The following is a 22,799-nucleotide window of genomic DNA, read 5'->3' on the forward strand; positions in this document are numbered from 1 at the left end:
AATATGGAAATTCCATCAAATCATGGAAACTTAATTATTTAATAAAATTGATAACAATATATTATTTGAATAGAAATGATATTAATGTTACACATTCGTGACATACCATCTTCCATTTCTCATTTTATACTAAGTACTTTCATTTTTTTCTAGGGTATGATGTTCGGTACCTATATTTCTTTTAAAATATGTACGATAACGGCGAAATTTAGAAATAAATAAAATATGAAGTTGTATAAATTAAATTATCTGTAACGACAAAAGTCTATCTTTGAAGTAAAATTTATAGATGTTGATCTAGGAAGAAATTATTTGATTATATGAGCAGTTTTATCGCAAAATGTTGCGTAATGTTTTAAACAACTACCTATATGCCTATGTAGATCTTCATCAAAAAATAAAATACTAATTTTACCTATTCTATGCCATTTATTAGGCTTGGGAAGATCAAAACACCATTTTACTGCTGTTTGTATAGAAAAGTCGTTTTTCTTTCTTTCAATATTACTTTTTACATGTTTAAAACTATATAATTACTATTCTAGTTTTCACCTACATTTTGGAAAATTGGATCTGCGCAAGAAAATACTCCATTTACGAAACAATATATACAATTGATGTTAATTTTAAAATATGCTACGAAACACTGCCTCAAAGACCACTAAATTTTCCATATAAGAAAAAAGCAAAACAAGTTCATACTATATCGTAGTATACATAATATTTAAGATATTTCCAACACTCTTGTTGAAATATGTCTATTTTTAAATATACTATGGACGTATATACTTAATTTTCATTTATACCAAAGTAAATAAATAATTGGTAACAAACATAAAATTGCAAACGTTCATTTTTTTAATCTTTATGTTGTGTACTAAGCTTTCAATGGAACTGAAACAAAATACCTGCCAGATAGTTCTACTTCTTTGTGAAACAATTCGATAATAACTTGAAAATTCTACTGAATCTGCAAGCAAAATTTGATCTCAATTTTTTTTTAAATGTTTTGCATTACATATCAGTTAAGTAAAGAAAATGAGAATAATAATGATGTGTAAAAGTAAATCATAAAATCATTATAAACTTGATGACTATAGAAACAAACTGTCTTAAATATTTACCAATTAAAATATAGAACAAAAGACAACTATGTATGAAACATTCTTTTCATAATGATTTATCTTGATTTAGGTCTCTTTTCATATAAAATAAAACTGATTTTATATTAAAAGAGATCTAAAATCAAATAAATCTATAAAAATTCTATATATAATATTGGCAACTAAAATGAAATTGAAAACATTTTTTCAAATAAACAATTCAACATTAAAGAAAATATATTTAGATTATTTGTTTACACTTTCAAGAACATTTGGTAACTTTGTTAGAATGTTAGATTTTATTTGAAAATATAATAAAAATGTTATTTTCAATAGTGTACCAATCCTTACGCAATTATTCTTATAGTCGAGTTAAAGGAAATAATATATTATTGTAAAAAAATAAGTACCGACTCAGTAGAAAAAAAAATAAATCAGTCATGCGCGTAACGTACATTAAGTACTTAATAAGTGATATTTGGTGAATCGTTGAAGCAACTACATCATTTTCTTGTAAATTCAGGCGCATTTCCCTACACAGACAAAGTTCAGAAGACATATTTTTAATACAATTTTAGTTGTCAAACTAGGAACATACTGTATCAAAAATATCTACTTTACACATAGTTCAGTCCTTTTTTTGTATCATGTAATCGTATTTTATAAAAAAAAAATAAGACAAATCGTTCAGCAGCAAAATAACCAATTGGTCGTCGTTTCTAAATCCGACCTTTCAGACCAATTTAAAAATTGCCAAAACTCTAAAATTCATAAATTACCTATGCTAGCTTTAAATTTGACAATTGCAATGCCGACATCATTATTTTCAACTTAAAAAAGCTTGCGGCAACTTTTAAAAAGGGTATCTTTTAATACGTCCAAAATAATTATTACACAGAAATTACTTGGGGGGCCCTTGGTACGCTTGATAAGGATCCTCTGGACTTGCTGCGTTCGAAGTGTGTTCAGAGTCGACAGGAACAGCGTGCAATATCGTCGACGGATAATATTGATATTGTGGTGAAATGTATGATCCAGTACTAATTTGCATTGCTCCCATTTGCGTAGCGAGCTAAAATATATTAATATATAACTGCTATGCATAAAAGTGATCTTAATATCAATAGAAAATAATCAAGTTCTTAAGCTATAAATTAACTTTAATAATAAATAAAATATCAATAAGCTTCTTCTTAAATATTAGTACAATATACTACTTAGTGTGACTCTTTCAGTTGAGAGAGCGCACTAAGAAATTTATGGTTTTCCCTCGAAAATTTTTCGACTATGAAAGAAAATCGTCCGTTTTGGGGGTATTTATTATTGCTTATTTTAATACGAAATTAATAAAACTGCTTGTGTATGTGTATTACCAAATTTCAAGTTGCAGGGTAAATAAGTCTAACAAAAAGAAATTATAACTTATTTCAAAAAAGATTACTTCTATATTTCTCATATCCAGATTTAAAGTTTTGCCCCATTTTAAATTACAATAATTTAGTTGGTTACCCAATAAACATTTTTTGTTATATAACAGTTGCCGTAAATATTATATCACCTCATTAAATAACTTAAATGTATATATGATAGTAACCGTAATATTTCTGTTACTCGTATAAACCCCTTGAAGAGCTTAAATAGGGAGTATGTAAAGGTTACGGAAAACTTAGGTTAGTAACGCTATATAAACTTAGGTGTTTTAACCAAAAGTAACGAAAACATTTTGGCAACCACTATATAACTACTTAAAAATCTACGGTTGGAGCCTTTTAGTGGTCAAATGTAGCGTTATATATGTTACTGTTACCCTTATAAACATTGCCTATAATGGTTTTGATAATATTTCTGTTACTCTTCTCCCTGTCAAATATATGTTTTCTTTCACTTGGACACACATTTTCGTTGTTAACTTTATTACATCGCTCTTTTTCTTATTGGGTTATGTTCGATTATTATCAGCAAAATAAAAATTTATAAGATGGCAGATAAATATATCTTATATACATATTTATCTTAATTAGGCATTTTTAGCAATGCAGTGACTCAAATTTCATGAGGGAAACGGTTTTTACTGCTAACATGGACAAGATGCCTGAAAAAACGCACGAGCCTTTCAAATATCCAACAATAAATAATTTTATTTCATAAAAAAAAATTATTTTTTATTTTATTTTTAACATAGACGCTAAATAATGTGGCCAAAGATATTCGTATAACCAGTATTTAACAGGGTGATATTAATTTTGGATTCCATGTTGTTCAAATAAGTTTAATTTTCGTTTTTTGAAGGCATAATGGATCGTCCCTTTTCATTTGAGTAAACAATCATGGCGAAATCATTGTATAGTAATTTTACAAATAATGGAAACCTAAAAATCACTTGTTGTGATCTTATATAACCGATAGTAATGATATATAACTTTGTGGGTTATATAGTAGTGTATAGAGTTACTAGTAGTGTTAAAATAAAATTTAAAGCCTCCAAGGATCTCGTATATAATTAAAAGTAACATACGTTACTGGAAGTGTTGTTATATACTTAAAGTTAGGCAACTGACGTGCGAGTAGCTGAGTTTTAAAGAACATTTCAAGTTTGACAATGGTTTAACACATGTTTGATATAAAACATAACCTTAATTTAACTATAAGTTTTAAATATTTAAAAAGACATTCAAATGTCTTATGTATTATGCAGGCTTTTATCCAAACCTGATCCCACTGCATACTAAAAACAATCAGTGCTTTTCGGTGTGAAAAATTAAGATGTAAGAGGGTGACATCAGAGCTTTACTCTATTACCTACTTAAAAGTGGTTACTTGCATGTGCGGATCTCTAAACCTACCAAATATTTAAGTTTCTTAGATGTTTACTAAAACAATTTACCTACACTTAGTGCTTAATATATACCAATATTTTTACAGAAGGCCATAGAGGCAGTTTTTGGTCAAGACCATATATAAGTTATAGAAAATGTTTATTGGGTAAAAAGTTATAAATTAACAGTGAAATCCAATACAAATATCACTAGGTCAAATAATATTCAAAGCCATGTACCTAAGTATCAAGATAATATATGTTAGTTAACTGTAAAAATAAATATAGGCTTGAAAAATGTACTTATAGAAAGAAGCTAATAAAGAATTTAATAAAATATTTGAGCATAGTAAAAATATAAAAAACTTTAGGTTGTTTATAAGGGAACTAAAGTTACACTTAAATAAAACTTATTTATGTGATTTGTCGATAACTGTAAAAAAATACGTATTCTCAATTCCAGAGCTATAAGAACTGATAAAAAAATTGTATTTTTTGCATTAAAAAAGTTTTACATAAAGAAAATATATAAAACGTATCATGAAATTTTTTAAAATTCTGAAAAGTTCTACAGCAAAAAATAGAAGAAGCTAATTCGTTAATTGTTTATAGAAGTATAATGATATGAGGAATTTACCTGAGGTATAATATTAGCATAAGGAACAGTTGTCTCTGTAGATGGCATCATAAGAGGAATTCCTCGTGGGTGTTGCCCGTCGTTTTTATATTGAGCTGCCATATGCCCTGACAAATTGTAGGTTTCATCTATTGCTTGCACCGGTGGTGCCATCAAATATTGAACAGGCCATTGTCCAGTATATGAAGGATACTGTAGATCAACAAACTGAATAATTAGAATTAATATATTGTCAACTCGTCGAGAAGTCCAAAACAATCTTACATTGTAAGGAATTATAAATAATTTATGAGGATATTCATCGAAAAAGCTCTAAATTGAACTGTAATAATAGACACATTTTTAAAATAGATATTTTTGATTATTAATATGAAGTTCAATAAATTGTTCAAGAAATTTATCATTTAGTACTAAGTAAAACCGTATAATGAAGCATTAAACTATTTTCACATTACACGCGGTAAGTAAATAGAAAAAATTTTCATGACTTCGTCTATTATATATTACAAGAGAGATGTTGGAAATAAATACATATTATTGATAACTATTAAGTAGAATATCTTATCATTGTAGAGTGAAATTGTTATTATAATAACTAAATGTTTTTAAGTGAATATGAAATGCAATAAGAAAAGTGCAGGTGTTTATACATCAATAGATACCAGTGAAAGTTACAATCGCAAACAGTTTAAAAGTGAAAACAGGCTTGAAATGCAAATTATCAACTTTTGAAAAATATGAGGAATGTTTTCATTACCACTGTTAGTATGTTTTTTATAAAAATTGAAGATGTTCTATATGCAATTTTTTTTATTGCGCTTTTTGTGATTTTTTTTGAGTCCACAATTTAGTACGAAATGTTAAAATTGATCAGTATTGTGTATATATGTGTGTGTTGCCTTGTATATTTGGTTGCCTCAGATATTCACTTTTATTTTTAAAACTATTTTTCATCATACCTCATTCATTTTTAATTCCTTCACTTATTACTCCTAAATACTCAACTTTTCACTTCTCTAGTCACTTATCATCTACTATTATAATTCTGTTGATCTTATCTGAATAACTTTATTACTTTTTAATATATATAAAGAGAACAATACTCAAATTATCAACACTGCCTCAATTTTCCTATCCTTTTAAATAGTCATAATCTGAACAGATTTGGTAATATGTTAAAGCCCAATATTTTTTTTTCATGGTACACTATCTCGAAGGACCCTTTAATATCCATAAATACTTTTTTACCTAAAATTGCTGTTTTCTTTATTACCTCTGCATAGTTGATTTTTCATTTCAGTTACTCTTTTGGGTGGCAAAATCATATTTAAATAATTTATTATTATAAAACACTTGCAACAGATTGCAATTTTATTAATATTTCTCTATTTCTTGTTTAAGCAAAAAAATGTCGAATAATAAATAGAAAAAACTTTATATATATTTTTCTATCATCGACACCAAGTAGTTACTTTCTGCGTTTATGAGAATAATTCAATTTTCCATTCACTCACCTGATTGTAATGCCTGTAGTTCGCCAAAGCTGGCATCAAATGCTGTCCTGCTACTCCATTTTGCGCGAGTGTTGATGGATCATATGGTACAGCAGTTAAACTTTCAGATCCGTCACGCCAAATTTTAGTATCATTATTCTTATACATATTCTTCTTTTTGTTACCCCCATCTGCGAATTTAACCAAGAGTGCCTCTTTGCTACCAGTAAGAATTTTACCATTGAAGTTTTGTATTATATATTCACACTTCTCTTTGCTTTCCATCCTAGCAAAACCAACTCCCTTAGATATTCCTGAAGCATCTCGAAGTATGCGAGTTGATATCACCTAAGAAAACAGATCTTTCTTATTTACAGTTTCAAGATTTTCATATTTAATTATGTGAATTTGGTTAGACACCATTATAAATAATTATTCTAATAATAAATTATTATTATTCAATAAATATCAAATAATAATGAAAAAATAAGTATTTTATGCTTTTTTTTGGTTGATATAGATGCAGAATTACTCACTTGTCCACATTTGGATAACATTTGGTCCAAATCCGATTCCTTAAAATTCGGCGGCAAGTTAGCTATGTACAAATTTGTGGGATCTTGCTCCTGTTGCTGTTAAAAATAATAATAATCTAAACAATATTCTTTTGATTTGAATAATTAATAATTTTGTACAGACACGAAAAGTACACTCAAATATCCTACAGTAAATTTTAAACATACAATATACTAATACAAATGATGCGTTTTAGGATTCCTTTAGATCGTTATTATAAGTAAAACATTAATTTTACAAATTAATATGAAGGTAGATGTGTAAATAAATGTGTTGTATTAATATAAAAGAAGTTTTAATGAGAAGTACCTACACTTCCAAATTCAACAATAATTATAAAAATAGCTGTTTACAACTCCTTTATTCTTTCTTACTTTAATTTTGTGTATGAGACTATCGGAAAGTTGATGATATCAACTAATTTGAGGAAGTAAACAATGATACTAATTTCATCCGGGTATGAATTACCTATAGCTACAACCATCAACAATAAAGAATGAAACATTGTGTTTTTAAACCTTGTAACCTTATTTCATCATGAGAAATATTTCTCAATAACTACTGTTGGCCACAAAAAGTTGGTTGAGCTTTGTTTTTTGTAATAAAAGAGTTCTTACACTAGATGTTATAATTTTTCTTAAATGAAGCTATTTGAATATTAAGAATAAACAAGATATTTATTTCAAAAAAATCTATTACATAGTGTTATAGGATGTAGATTTTTATAGTTAAGTAATAGCTACAGCGTTTGCATTAATGCTTGAAATTAAACAAGGTCTCTTCTTAGTGGTAAGGTGTAATAAAAACAAACTATAATATGTCTTACGAAAATATCTTTTATAAAAAAAGCAGTCAATTACAGATAGACTATCTTTCACAAAAACAAACAATCATTTGTCTTTACAGATTGTATTTTTAAGTTAATTTTGTTAAAAAAATCTCCAAATATATGTGATCTCAAAGATAGCGCCACTCAAAAGTTTTTTGTGTACTTAACCGATAAGTATGATTATAACGATATTTAAAATAGACATTTAGAAACTTCCCAATTTAAATGAGAGAGTATGTTAATTTCTCTTAATAGAAAAAAGGGAAACTGCAATAAATCACAACACATTGATAAGATATATAATAGTTTGTCAATGAAAGACTATAAGACACTGACAGTCTTCTTTTAACCCAGTATGGGCAAGACAAAGAAAATATTTTGTAAAATTAATAGCAATGAATTATTTTTTATCCATCACTATGATGTTGACCAAAACGCAAAGTAAGGATTGGAAACTGTATTTTGGGATACCGAAGGTGTAATTAAATTATATTATCTGCAGGGGAAAGCCACAGGTGCTAGTTATGCCAATTAATTCCAAACTTACGTGAGCGATTATCAACTGTTTCCAAAACTTGAAAAACACTTGGGGTGGTTTTGCAGAGGTTTGAAAATGTTTCTTTTGAAACGCATTAGAAATGTTACAACACCGATGGGAAAAATCATATATATGCCACTTTTTTATTGAGATTGGTCAAGAGCAGAATAAACCTTCGTTTACTCCTAAACGTTTACCAAACTAGATCATCTTTTACAAAATTTTGGCTAAAACTGTGAATTTTAATGGTTGACCTAGAAATGAAAAATATCTCAAAATTGGAAGTCAATCAGGTTCCTCAAAGTTATGACGAACAAGTACACAGCGTAATTGAGAAAATTAAGTAGAAGGAACTTTTTAATCTATCGGAATAGTTAATTTCCAAGTTTATACACGTTTAAAGTTAGATTTGTATACATTTGTATACACTTATGTTAATTCCTATTTTTGAAAGAAATATATTCATATTAATTGATATCAACACAATTACAACTGCAGCGAGACTAAACCTATAAATTCATTCACATTTAACAAAAAGGTGAAGTAGAATTTTCTTACATGAAACAGTGATGCTATTGTCTATTTTCAATATATGTTAAGATCCTGGTCACAAGTTCAAAAGGAATAAATTATTGTATGATTAATTACACATTTATTATCATTAACATAACCTTCATGTTTTCACGTGTACTTTTCGAATCTGTTAATATTTCATATAAAAACATAATAATGATAAATTAGTGCCGTAAATAATTCTACTAAAGAAACAAACATCTGTGTTAATTAATTAAAATATTGTTAAAATAACATAAAGTGCATAATATTTATTATTTTTATACAAAATGCAATAGTTTAAGGTTATTTTTTACAACATGCAAAATGCTTTAAATCAAATTCAGTTGTACTGGGGATTCCAAAAATATCTGTCAAAACTAAAATAGATGTTTGGAGGTCATGCAATAAACTATTGGAGTAACTTGATCATAGCATTCATGAAAAAACATATTTCTTGACCATAAATTATAGAAAAAGAAAAACTAGTTTTCAAAAAAATGAAGAAAAAACATAAAGAAAACATTGAAAATTGTTTATAGAAATTGAACAAATTTTACAAACAAACCTAAGAAAATTTTATAGAAGAATATACGGACCTAAAAATCTAAATGTTTCTACCAAATTTGACGATTCACCATATATCAGAGACTGTTAATGACAAAGCATTTACAGTTTAAAACATTCAATAGGTATGCACGCTATCAGATTTTCGGAAAATATTCCCAAATGAATGTTTGCAGGCTTTCTTCATGATACAGTCTCATTTTAAAACAGAACTAAAAAATATGGATGTTTGACACATTTTTTGGAACACCATGTACAAATTATACCAAACCTTTTATGTCAAAGTACAATCTAAAAAACGCGGGTAATTTTCAAAAGAGATTTTGGTTTATTCTTTAATTTATTTATCTCCTTTTTTAAATAATACATCCAAAATAATGCTATAAAGACACAAAAGGGATGTGATACTGACTGAACAATAAACATAGTGCCTAAAACATAACAAACAAATTAGTTACAATAACTTATTTCAATTTTTAAAATATTTTTACCCTTTAAGATTCACCAGGATAATATACAGAAGTTCCAAGTTATATCGAACATTCAAATCCATTTATGTAATTAAATATAAAATATCATTAAATACAAATATGAGTAAATTGAATACTGAATTAAAAAATGCAATTGAAGATCAATAAAACATTTTTACACATTTAAAACACTTGAACATACACCATCTGAATTTTTTTTCAATTAATAGCTATGAAGTGGTGTTATTAGAGAGAAGGGAAGTATGGCATAGATAAAATGCCAAATATGCAAGTCATAAATCGTTGAGAAGCAAAAAAGAATGAAAAATCTATTTGCACCGATGAATAAGCAATGTCAGTTTCACATAAAATATAAACAATAAATAGTTTTTGGTTCAACCGCTTTTAAGATGCCCATAACAGTAAATAGATTATGTTAAGTGAAATACTGTTAAACAAACTGTATAATTTGACAATTCATGTTTGACATAAGCTCTAATGGCCCTTGCTTCTCACATTGAATATAATTTTTTTCAAGACAACTGCTGTATCAACCTCCTTTCTTCATTCAAGTTTTGGGCAGTTAATAATCACTTTGAAAAATGTGGTTTATGCATAAGTATTTATAACGAGTAAAGATGACATTAGAGGACACAACCGATACAGTAAAAATTAATAACAAGACAAGTGAAACTTTCGAAACAAAACAAGGATTAAGACTTGAACTAAATTGAACTAATAATTGCCAAAAGTAATAGTTGTGCAGGCAGCCTTAGAAGAATATTAACATCGAAAGAGATATCTAGATCTAAGAAAGTTCGAATTTATAAGACAGTTTTGAGACCCACCCTGACATGTGAAACCTGGATAATGACGAATAAAAAAAACTAAACAGAAATTGGAAATCTGTGAGTTACAAATAGAAGAAAAGCAGACAGAGTTAGTAAAGGAGAGAAGATCAAACCATGAAATTTACACCAATCACAAACATATCTAACAGTTCAATACACTAAAATCTAAAAAACAGAGGGAATCAGTGAATGAAAAATAAATTATGTAGTATTTTCATTTCTGTCTCTTATCAAATGAAAAAGGTAACCTAGATGTGATAATTTGAGATTTGTAAAGGAAAAAGTTCTACCATAGACATATCAAGAATTGCAGCCTTGTGAAATGCTTAGTATTGAGAACTATGGATCAATTTGTAAGATATATATTCTATACATTTGGAATACGAAATTTTAAAAAAAATCTAAGGTAAGAATAGTAAATGATAGGTGACTGCAATAAATAAATTGTGTAAATTTAATCACAAAAAATAATTACGAAAATTTTTTTCATCCGACTTCTAAAAAGAGGTGGATTATTAATCAGACAAGATATTATGTAGATAAAAATAATTCCTTTCTGTCATATGTGTGCTCAATTGTTACAAAATTAGAATAATGCTCGAATTAATACTAAAAAAACCACATTTGTTTGGTTATTTTTTTTTGCTTCCTTAATTCCGTTTTATATTCATAATTAAAACACTATTATGTTTAGTCAGTTCTGTCAAAACAAAATAAATAAAAAATGAAACTACTTTCAGTAAAATCCCCCTATACAGTACCTAAACATCATGCATTAATGCATAGCAACATTACGGATAATTAAACTACAATAATCAATGAAAATTAAAATCAAATCTAGTGTATGGTCACCAAGTTTATTATATGACTGGTTCAATCCAATTGATTCAATTAACTACATTACCACTAGAGTTGAATTTCATTAATGTAGTACTCTGTCACAATTTTGTCTTAAATTTTTCATTTTAATGAATCAATGATAACAATACCTAAAACCATTGAGCGATGTTTGTGAATTGATTGATTTTTTGGTGTAAAAAGTTAAAGCAATATTTCTATAAAAAATAAATTCTCCGTATTTTTTGAATCCTTGTTTCATAAAGATTATAGTGTCGTTTGAAATATTGCAATCTTGTACTTATACTATTAAATACATCACTTGGACATTCAAATGAAGGAATACTTTGGAGAATAAATGAGAAATGTAAATAGTAAACCTTGTTTCACTATGGTTCAGTCGTTTTTCTGTGTAGCCTATTCATAAATGGTGGTATATGCATAATAAATAATATATATTGAATATTCCAAATAATTAGGTATGATATGGGGATGAAGAAATGACAAAGTCAATCAAATAGTTCCAAAAATAGAAAAAACAATGTGACAAGTTGAACAAAAATATATTATAAATGTAGAAACATAAATGATGAATAATGTAGAGATGATAAGATGCCTCTGTAAAGCTGAAAATATTTATGACTAACCATGTTTTTTTAATGTCAAGATAAAATTTGTCCTGACCGGAAACAATTCAGTATTACACCTGGGACGGAAGTGACGACCCATTTCCTTTTTAGCTACAATCCACCACTATCACTCTGTTTAATCAAACTCAATTTATTAGAAATGATTCTCCATATATGTAATCTTCACAAACAATTATCCAAGATACATTTTTTCATAAATACCATCACGTTTTGTTTAGGTGTTCGATTTGATTGTAATAGAATCCAACTGCATTTTGAGGTTACTTATCTTAGATTCTATAGAAATACTATTTAACTACTCTGTTTTATTAATCATTTTTTTTAGAATTAAACAATAGAATCCGGTTCTTAACCGAATATTTAAAACTTGTCCAAGAATAAAAAGCACATAGGAGAGAGATAAAAAAAATTACAAACTGTAAAAATAATTTCATGGAAAAAATTTGTGCCACCCAATGAGAAAATACTGTAAATATTTATAGGAAATGTTTTTTTTTTTTGTTTATAACACTGCCTTCAATTTTTAAACTTATATTATACAGTATTAGAACATTTTTTACAGAACCTTGTAAGAAACATAACTGTTCCACCAGATCAGGGTTCTCAACTAGAGGTTTCCCTCCAAATGTAATGGGAACAAATATAGGATGGGATATTAATTCTTCATAATATGATCACATCTTCATATTATAATGTGATCAAGTAGCCTCCCGAATCGCCCAATTTATCTCCAAATGATTCTTATGGAGTTATTCGATTTGCAGTGAAATTACATTAAGATACATGAGGCGATCTCTCTATAATAGTTTTGGAAATTTTTCAGCTTAAAAGTGTTTATGATCAGGGGTGTTATATTTTTACAGGTCTTTTTTTTAACTTTCTATTTCAAATTAAGCAAAATAAAGGTATAATAGTTTAGGCTCCGGGAAATTATTTAATGTCAAAATGTATGATTTTAAAAAATCAGAATCTGAAGAAAATTATTTGTTTTCGCTAATTTATGGATAAAGAATTTAAAAAGATGACGAAGCTGAATAAAATTATTTATTGATTGTTTTAAATTTATTATCGCTTAATTATATTTAACATTTTTAATGTATTATTTATTTAAAAATATTTAATTATTTATTTTATAAATAGAATTTTTTAGGGAAAATCGCTAGTAATTATGGGGATTTTAGAGTTTTTGATTTTGTAGCCCGAATCACCCAATTTTTCTCCAAGTGATTTTTTTGGGGTTATTCAATTTTGCTGTGAAATTACATTAAGACACACGAGGCGATCTCTCTATAATAGTTTTAGAAATGTTTTAGCTTAAGAGGTGTATATAACCTCATAGGTATGAGAAAATTCTATTTCATCTTCATTCTTAGTTTTTTTGAAATTATCGCTAAATTTATGTTTCTTTTATAATTATTTCTCAAAATATAATTTATTTCTAAGCCATTTCTCATTAATATTACTGTGTACTGTACACTTTTACACCATAAAATACACATCCAATGCTATAAAAACAGAAGTTGACAACAATATAGAGTTGGAAACATTTATCTAGTGTGCATATTTTCAGAAATAGTTCTTGAAAAGTCTAAGACTTTGTATAAAACGTTGAGAATGCTAATTGAACTGCTTTATTAGTGTAAAAGGATTTCAAGTGTTGGCAGTGAGTAAATAAATGTTAATAATGATTGTTTAAAATACCTACCACTGCCTACCATGTGCCATTATAGAAAGTTATTATTAAGTGTGACATATGTTGACTATAGCAACCATAAAAAATAATTATCATGAACGATTGACTGGAATTCAATTTACAAAAGTACTTAAACGTTTCTCCAAAAAAATAAGGAATTCTCATTTATTCTATAATAATTACACCTAAAAAGAATTTAGTACCAGATTGGTTACTACTACCGTTAGTAACATGTGGTTGTAATTGAAATTGACTAATATTAACGATTTTATTACTTTATCTGATTTAGTTGTACTACTAATTCCATCTGTGTCACCTTAGCACTATTAATTTGAGAAATATGTTTATGATAAAATAAAAGCATCTTCTCAAACGAGCCTACTCATGCATCCAGTAAATATTGCATGGCGACACCCTTTATCTAAAACTAATTTGTAACACCAATGTTTCAACCATTTATTCTAGAAATTGTGGATTTAAATAGGAAACAAAGTTTGTACTCATCAACTTCTGTCCACTTTTCTCCTGTCAATCGCTGGTTAAACAAATAAACAGTTTTCTGGAAAGTATGACTTAGCTTCAAGTAGTCCTAAATAAAATTGAGGAACTAGAGTTCAATTTGAAATTTCAAAGCCTACAGCATCATGTTATTCTAAATTCCAAAACAGTTTAATATTTTTTTTTTAAATTGTGACAGAGTTTTTAAGGTAAAGCTAGGTATTACTTGCATGCAAACGTACAGTGGCTTTTCTACGGTGTTGATACCAAATACCCACTTTCGCCATTTGAGCCTGAATGTTTTTAGCAGTAAGAGCTTTCACTGCGCCTTCGGCTGCGGCAGGACTCTCAAAATCTACGAAACCATAACCTGAAAGTTATTAAAATAGTAATGATTATAAATATATAAACTATTATTCTATTCATTTTATCAGCTTCTATATTAAACTGATAATATTTTATAACTTCAAGATAATATAGAAATATATTATAATCATTTGTAGGTTAATTTTGTATAGTTTTTGAAAATCTGCATTTTTTAAACTAGATTTTGCTTACCTTTACATTTGTTAGTATTTTTATCTAAAATCGCTTTGGTGGATATGATTGTGCCAAATCTGCAATGAAATGAAAATATTATTCGCGCTTCACTCAATATCTACAAATTACTTATCAATCTATAAAGTAGTTATGTTATGGTTTACATTTAAAAAAAAATAGCCCAAATTATTATATCTAATATAGTCTAGTACCAAATTACACATTAGTTAGATTATTATCAGTATTCGTTATCCTTTTATTCAGATATAATGGCTATGCCTTAACTTTTTTAAAAATTGCCTAAATTATTATATTTAATATAGTCTATTCCAAAATTACACATTAACTAGATGCTCATAAGCATTTATTATATTATTATTATTATTATTTTTTTTATTCAGATATGACATGATAATTGGATTTTAGTATAGATAATAGTAAGAACACACTAATTACTACTACCACCACACCAAAAGTTCACTTTCTGTCTCTGAATATGATAAATTGGCTATCGAAACGTGTAATTGAGAATATTGGTAAAATGGCTGTATCAATGATGCGTCAATTATGCATTATTGTTCAGTTTCATTGTTCACATTTACATTATTTAATCTATAATTAAAGTAAACTTTGAAAAATTTATATATCAATTCTTTTTAGAATAATTCATTAGGGAAAAATTGGAAAAGGAAACAAATGGAATTGTGTCAAATAGAAAGATAAGAAGTTTCACTCATATACCATTATCAGAATAATTTTGATCAATGTTAATATATCACATAAATAAATAAGCTTTATTGTAATAAGGTTCAAAGACAAAACAATGGCTGTAATCAATATATCAGTTAGAAACATCATCATATACACTTACTGTTGACACATATTAACTAAATCTTTGTCAGTAGTTCCGGGATTTAGGCCCCTGATGTAAAGATTAGTCTTCGAAAGCTGCTCAGATCCAGACGAGGAGTTGTTAGATGACGAATTGGTATTGTTGGGCATATTGTTGCTAAGAGATGTAGACACGTTGCCGCTTTGGCTACCTGTATGACTACTGGAGCTACTGGCATTTGATGGAGAGGTCGCAGTTGGCACTCTTTGATTTGTGTACTGAAAAAAATAATTCAATATTATTTTAATTTCCGAAAATAAAATATATATTCAACCAAGATCATTTTATATATTTTCAAGTATTTGAAATACCGAAGAATGTAGAATGAATGAAGATTATATTTTCATAAAACAGAATTTATAAAAATCGTACAATGTGTTTTTGGAGTAATTGATCTCTCCTCAATTTAGACTTACTCTAAATGAGCACAAGCAAAGCAGCTCATTATTCTGTTTTATTTTACAGTATTTTATATGCATTATCGATTTTAAACATTAAAGGTAGAAAAATAAACTCACCTCATTTAGTTAAGTCATACTAATGGAAATATAGCTATTGCAATTTGATAAGATAGTATATGATAAGACTGATTAATAAAATTTGAAAAAAAAAATAATCTTATGAATAATTTGCAAATATTTAAATAGGTGATTAGATTCGATTATACATTCCAAACGTAGCTATTTAAATTGAAATGTTTATTACAAAAATTACAAATGCAAAAACTTATTCATTATAAAAACAGTTATCATGAATAATGTATAAATAAAATATCTTGCATATTTCAGTCATTATACGGGGTCTATTGGTACATGGAAATATTAAACAAATTATTTCATAATGTATAATTACGAACCAAAACAAAACAGTACCGGACTAGTTGGGTCTTCCAAGATAAGACAAAACCAACAAACTTGTTCCATCCAGGAATTACATCGAGGCAAATGTTTGTCTGTTTCTTACATTATAGATAACGAGGCGACAGTGATGAACATTTGTTTATCATAAGCTTTCAGGAAAATTGTAAAAAAGTTGAATAATCTTTCACATGTAAGCTCAAATAAAGGAATGTCGTTATCCCAATAAGTATAATCAAAGAAAGGAACTTCAGACAGAGGAAGTGGCGGTACCCCAGAAAGTAGTAGTTGTAGTGAGTCAAATTTATTTTCTGAGCATAAAAAATGTGTAAAAATTCATTTTCTTCAATACCCTTCATCTTGAACACGGATGACGATGCGAAAATTTTTTACTAATCAAATCCCATTATTTTTCAACCTATTCTAGAGATGGGGTCATTTTTTTACCTGTAATTTCATCAAGACATTTACAATTTCCGGATTTTTGGAATGATTTGAGCTAAGGGTAAATCGTATGAAAACGAGGCATAAGCTGTTGTTTTTGTTGATCAAGAGATTCTCTCTCTCTCTCTCTCTCTCTCTCTCTCTCTCTCTTTCTCTCTCTCTCTCTCTCTAATAAAATCAAATAAACCTATTTTTTAATATGTAGGTATTAAGGATGTCTGTATTGAAATTAACAAATTTCACTCAAATTTATGTGGAGGAAACATATCAAAAGATTTAAACAATTAACACATTTTATAGCAGACTATAAACAATTTTGTGGGTGTTAATATTTTTTGTGAAATCAATTAGATAACTTTCCTGAGACAAATCATAAATCGAATGTAATAAAAGCTATTTCTGAAAGCAGTTATATAATAAAATAATACTGTTCAAGAGACAATGAAGTTTGACAATTTTAATTATATAATGTATTGAATATAAAGCATGATTGATTTATCAATAAAATAAATGTAATAAATGATTATTACGATTTTATATTTTTACTTAATATATACAGGAATCTGTTTTTAAGAGAAATGGCTTATCGAGGGCGCTTATACATTTTACCGCATTGCAGGCTTCTGCTACACGCGCCTATAAACATACAACCATTGGTATGTAAGTTGGAATTTCTGGAACCGTTCGTGATATTCATACAGAATACACTGTTTACACCACCACTACACTAACATTCACAATTACACTGTCTAACGAGCGTTTCAATAACCGAGTTGTTATCTTTAGAGTTTTAGTTCATCTTCAGTCTCTGAAGACGATAACTTGGTTATCGAAACGCTCGTTAAACAGTGTGACAGTCAGACCATAGGAGTGAAACTGTGAAAGTTATCGGTAGCTAGGCTAGAAATAAAAGAAAATACGACGGCCTCGATAAAATTATTGTATAAACTAACATATAACAAATGAAAAATATTTAGGACACATTTTATTTTGTTCTTCTAATGAGTCTGTCATATCTTTCATTCATTATCACCCTTCATAGCTGGTACAGTTTTTACATTGTTACGATATCTTTGTGGAACCTTGCACCTTGCTAGTCGCATCTTCCGAAAATGAATTTTAACTGACATTTTGGCAGCCGAGTGATTCATTCATTCATTCAAAAGTTCATTAGCTAGCTGTTCCAAGTTTGCATCCATATTGTTACCCAAAAATCCCCTGACAACGCTTTGAGGTTCTTATTTGGTAAGCTTCTCTATAAAATTGATATCAACCCAGCACCTTTCTACTTTGTGGCCAAATAAAAATACCCTCTAATAACATGGCGTCATTTAATTGGGGAAAGAAATCCTTTCGGTATTTAAATCCTTCACCATCTTTTTCATAACCTTCATAAGGTTTTTTATCAGTTCTAGTTAAATGTCGAGCGGATGCAAAAGGACGTTGCCTCATTCACAAGAGAACAGAAGTATTTTGTTAACATTTCCTAGAGTTTCACTATAATTGCGATAATTTTTCGATCACCATATATCCGCCATTTATAGCGAGAACCAAGAGGTTCTGACTGTTGTTGTGACAATCCTAAATCAATAACTCTTATTGATCAATCTAATGTAGCTCGCTGAAACTGGAACCAGGCGTTATTGTGAGGTCGGTACATTGTTTCTCAGATCTCAGAGTAGCAATAATCAAAATTGTTGGTTGGAACTGCAAAAAACATACTTCTTCTCTTCCCTTTCATTCACTGAACTGATGACAGGCTACAGCTGACACAGAACATTAAATAAGCTTATTTCACATTTTCATAAAATGATCTGACTTGTGAGTTCAAACAAAATTCTCCACAAATATAACAAAACTTGTCAGGAGAAATTTTGTAGTTGTGGAGCGTATAACTTGCTATCTTTGTCGTAAAAGATGTAAAGAATATATTGTAGAGTGATGGATATTTTTTCTATTATTTGGAAAGTATTAGCATTATAAAATTAATTGTTTGGACTATTTTACAAAAATCATTACGCTGGTGCTATTATCGATTTCTTACTTAACACTAAAATACAAATATAAAAACATTTTTGTTATAAATTAATACTAGGTGCTCTGATACTTAGTTATATATTATTCACAAATAAAGTCAAACTATGGAGTTTTACTCACAGAATTTGAATTGTTGTAATTGCTAGTGTTGGTAGTACTACTAGGCGTGTAGGAATTTTGTGCCGGCGATTGGAGCTGAGCCTGTACTTGCGCCGGTTGTACTGCTGTGTACCTTTGATAATAAGTGTGTCCAGTAGGAGCGGCGGCTTGATGTTGATGTTGGTGACCAGCACCGACACTGCTCCATTGGCCGCGGTAAACACCGGCAGTTTGGTGCTGGGTGGCCATTGGACCGCCTCCGCACCCTTTACTATTTAAACCGCCTCCCCCGCCGCCAAATGGTTGCGTCGAGGCTGAATTTGGTCGGATACCACCAGAACCTCCGTTATTTGTCTGGAAATTAAAATACTACTTCAATTTTTTATAAAAATCAAAGAATACAGAAGATGATTCTTTTTGATAACCATTTAGGAGAAACTTATATATGCTGAGGACGTATTCAATCAATCTGATCTAAAATATTCACAAACCTTATATATTATTACAAATTTCGATAAAGCTACTTTTTCAAATGAAACTTTCTATACATAAAATAATTTAAATAATTCAAAATTGGTGGAAAATAAACAAAGTGTCACCTTGTATACCATGCGTTAAAAAGTTACCAAAGTGGGTTAAATCGTTTGATCTAGGTGCCTATTATAATTTAGGGTCAGGTCTGCCAATTCGACACCATGGAGAGGTGAACGTCAACGCTTTTTCAGTTGTTGATAATAATCCCTCTTCTTTGTCAAACATCACATTTCATAGACGGATTTCGGATATATATATGGACGTAATGGAAGAAATTTGATCGGAAATACAGACATATTTGGTCTTTTCCGATGATCTTGATGAATCTAATTTAATTAATCTAAGTTAATTTTATACATTTACTCGTTCTAGAAAGATTAATCGAAGAGAAGAAAATTAAATAATAGTTTTTCTTATGCAGACCACTAAAAACTAGTAAAAAAGGTGACGACGTTATGGAGATAATTTCATTGGATGATTTGGTAAAAATGAGAATAGAAAAACTTGTGTAACTTGTGCTACAGACCTGTCATATTTTTCCTGTGCTTCCACCATAAGCAAAGAAACTGAATGTTGTTGTCCAAGTATTTAAATTGGACGAGAGCGATTTTGAGAAAGAAGAAAATTACATATTTTGATGAGACTTTGATCCAAAGAACAGCTTATTTATCTGAAATCTAGGTTTACTAATAAAGACAAAAATTATGGCTAACTGAAAATAATTGAATTTCGATTTTTTCGCATCTACCACATTATTTAAATCTGCCCCTAATGGCTACTGGCTGTTTTCTAATCTGATAGAATTTTTCCAAGGAGAGAAATATGGATCAAATTAAGAAGTAATCGCTGAAACGATGCATGCTGATTTATGCAAAAAAACCTTCACTAGAACAGCATAAAAAGATTGGTTAGGTTAGGTTGGGAAAAACGAACTGACTCTTCAAGACATTCAATGAAACGAAATTTGGCCCAAAAACTTTAATATCCGGGTACTTGATTGACCGATGTATGTGGTTATTTGAATTTTCTCCAATGAAATATGTTTCAATCATTAATGACTTTTCTCGCATATGAAACGAAAACATGAGCCAAAACATAAACAATAAAAAAACGGGGACGACTGAAATGAAAACGCTAAAAGAAATTAAGAGAGTGAAATTCATCATATTGGGGAAGGTTTAGAGAAGGAAAACGAGGTGGGAAAGATCATGTGGAAAGAAGGTTAGAAAATATATGGACAAAATAGCAGAAATCAAACATACTGAGACCATTGGACAGACCATTAAAAAGCTCTAAAGAAGGCTAAACATTCGGAATTAAACATGGCAAAGTCCTATTAAAAGCAACACAATACTTTTAATTCAAAAAGGTATCTCGGTAAGAGAATTCTCTAATTAAGTGTAGGCCAATGTCTGATCAGTGTCTTCAGTTTGGTCTGAAACTAACTTCGTGTTATAAATTATACCTATAAATTTGTTTATAACGATTAATAATTGATGAAATTTGTATTTTAAATATTTTAAGATAAGCATTGAATGCGCATACACATTTTGTACTATCACATTTGTTTACTGTTCAATCATTTTTATTTACAAAATACAAAAATGTACCTATCAGCAATGATAATATTTGTTTTCTTTTACATTCAAATGATTAATCCAACAGTTTTTTGAAAGAAGAGATGATGACGTTTAAAAGCGCTGCCTCATTGTATTATTACTAATGTCATTTTTTTGGTTTAATTAAATATTTATCGACAAAAAACAAAACCGACGAATCTATCAAAGAGTTTTATGTCGAATTATGCCCTTTTTAGCACATTTCATGTAGGAGGCAATTCAAGTTAAATAGGTTTCGATAAAGGCAGGTTTTTAAGAAGAAAACCTCGAAGGTTTCTCTATCATTGTAAGCTGACTGATCATCAGCGCGATCGCTAGATAATTTTATTATTATTATTCTTTAAATTGTTTTACAAAATAAAATGAATACATAAAATGTCGCAATTTGATCTGTTTTTACACCAAGCACTTAGATAACTAACGGCTTCGTCCTCTTGAGTCTTCCCTCGAGGAGCTGGATAACCTCGATTTCATGTATTTTGAGCTCCGCTGTTCCTGACGTAACTTTTTATATAGACAGAGTGAATTTTCTTCCTAGCATTTTCTTATATTGTTTCTTTTTGATCTGAGCTTTCCAGAGCAACTACACTTTCTGTGTTAGCCCCAGATATTTTGCTTTATTACCGTGTGATATCTATTCGTCGTCTTCTACTTTGTAGTCTTTGTGAAACACCTGATAATATTTGACGTTGTTAAGAAGCCAATTTTAATATTTTAATTCGTTTTAGACGCTTCAATGTTGTTATAACTACTCATATTAAAAATGGCACAAAGTACAGCTGTTTCTGACGAAATATGTCAATATTGATTTGCATGTACAAGGTCACAAAGCTTCTCAAAATGACGTTGGCCAAATCCAATCTTGTGCTTTCCTTAGAATAACCAGTCTTTGTTAAACAAAAATAGCAGCCCACTGCTTGGCTTGGTCTCTAATTATAGTACAGAAATATGAAATTGGCTTTTTTCACATTTTCCGAAAATGGCCTGGCTTACGATTTTACCATAAATACTCCACAAATATAAGCAAAATTTGTAAGAAGATTTGCAATTGCGGCGCATTTGACTCGACATTTTCGTTTTTATAATCACTTTTTGCACTATGAATAGAGAACCACTTACTATGAAACCCAACGCCTATTTTTAATGTTATTTTTATGTTTATTATTGTGAATAATAAGGTTAAAGTATTTTTCCGGCCATAAAATTTACTGATATTAACCGCCCCTTTATAAAATTACCTACCTGCTAATGTAAACAGGGATAATTAAGCTATAGAAAAGTGGTACGGGTATTTCGATTTTAAAAATAAAGGTGTGTTACGAAAGTCTTGTCGGCCAGTGTAATTACTCAGAGATCCAAACACTGTGCTTGAAGGAGTAATCAATGACATAAAACTGAGGAGCTTCCTTAATTTTACGGTATTTTTTCTCCATATTCATTTTGAAACTTTTATAATTTAAATTGTAATTTTACTTATTAAATTAAACTGTCTGATATGTCATCCTCATTTAATTTTAATATTTCGATTGTGTTTTTGTTCTATTGCGACTATAGAGTCGCAATTTTTACATCAGACATCATCTCAAAAAAAAATGTGGATTTGATAGTATCTCCTCAAAACAAAAAATATGAAGTATTAGAAGTTTACGATACTATTATTCAACAACT

The 22,799-nt window shown here is 28.9% G+C and overlaps 1 protein-coding gene across 12 annotated transcripts in view; it reads right to left on the reverse strand.

Moving 5' to 3' along the window:
* Positions 1-486: 486 nt before the first annotated feature.
* The window catches only part of LOC130900416 (protein alan shepard), a 126,565-nt gene continuing 104,252 nt past the window's right edge, over positions 487-22,799 (reverse strand). For 3 of the 12 annotated variants that reach the window (XM_057811017.1, XM_057811024.1, XM_057811019.1), the window contains exons 2-9: positions 19,000-19,332; positions 15,521-15,759; positions 14,668-14,726; positions 14,352-14,479; positions 6,585-6,680; positions 6,070-6,396; positions 4,556-4,762; positions 487-2,175 (exon numbers count right to left, since the gene is read on the reverse strand). In XM_057811017.1, coding sequence (XP_057667000.1) covers positions 2,005-2,175; positions 4,556-4,762; positions 6,070-6,396; positions 6,585-6,680; positions 14,352-14,479; positions 14,668-14,726; positions 15,521-15,759; positions 19,000-19,332 — 1,560 coding nt within the window. In that variant the 3' untranslated portion in view covers positions 487-2,004. Of the gene's footprint in view, positions 2,176-4,555; positions 4,763-6,069; positions 6,397-6,584; positions 6,681-14,351; positions 14,480-14,667; positions 14,727-15,520; positions 15,760-18,999; positions 19,348-22,799 lie in introns of all 12 variants that reach the window. The other 9 variants (XM_057811018.1, XM_057811020.1, XM_057811022.1 and 6 more) reach the window with 7 other exon arrangements.

Source organism: Diorhabda carinulata, chromosome X (genome assembly GCF_026250575.1).
Source record: "Diorhabda carinulata isolate Delta chromosome X, icDioCari1.1, whole genome shotgun sequence".
NCBI classification, from domain to species: Eukaryota; Metazoa; Arthropoda; class Insecta; order Coleoptera; family Chrysomelidae; genus Diorhabda; species Diorhabda carinulata.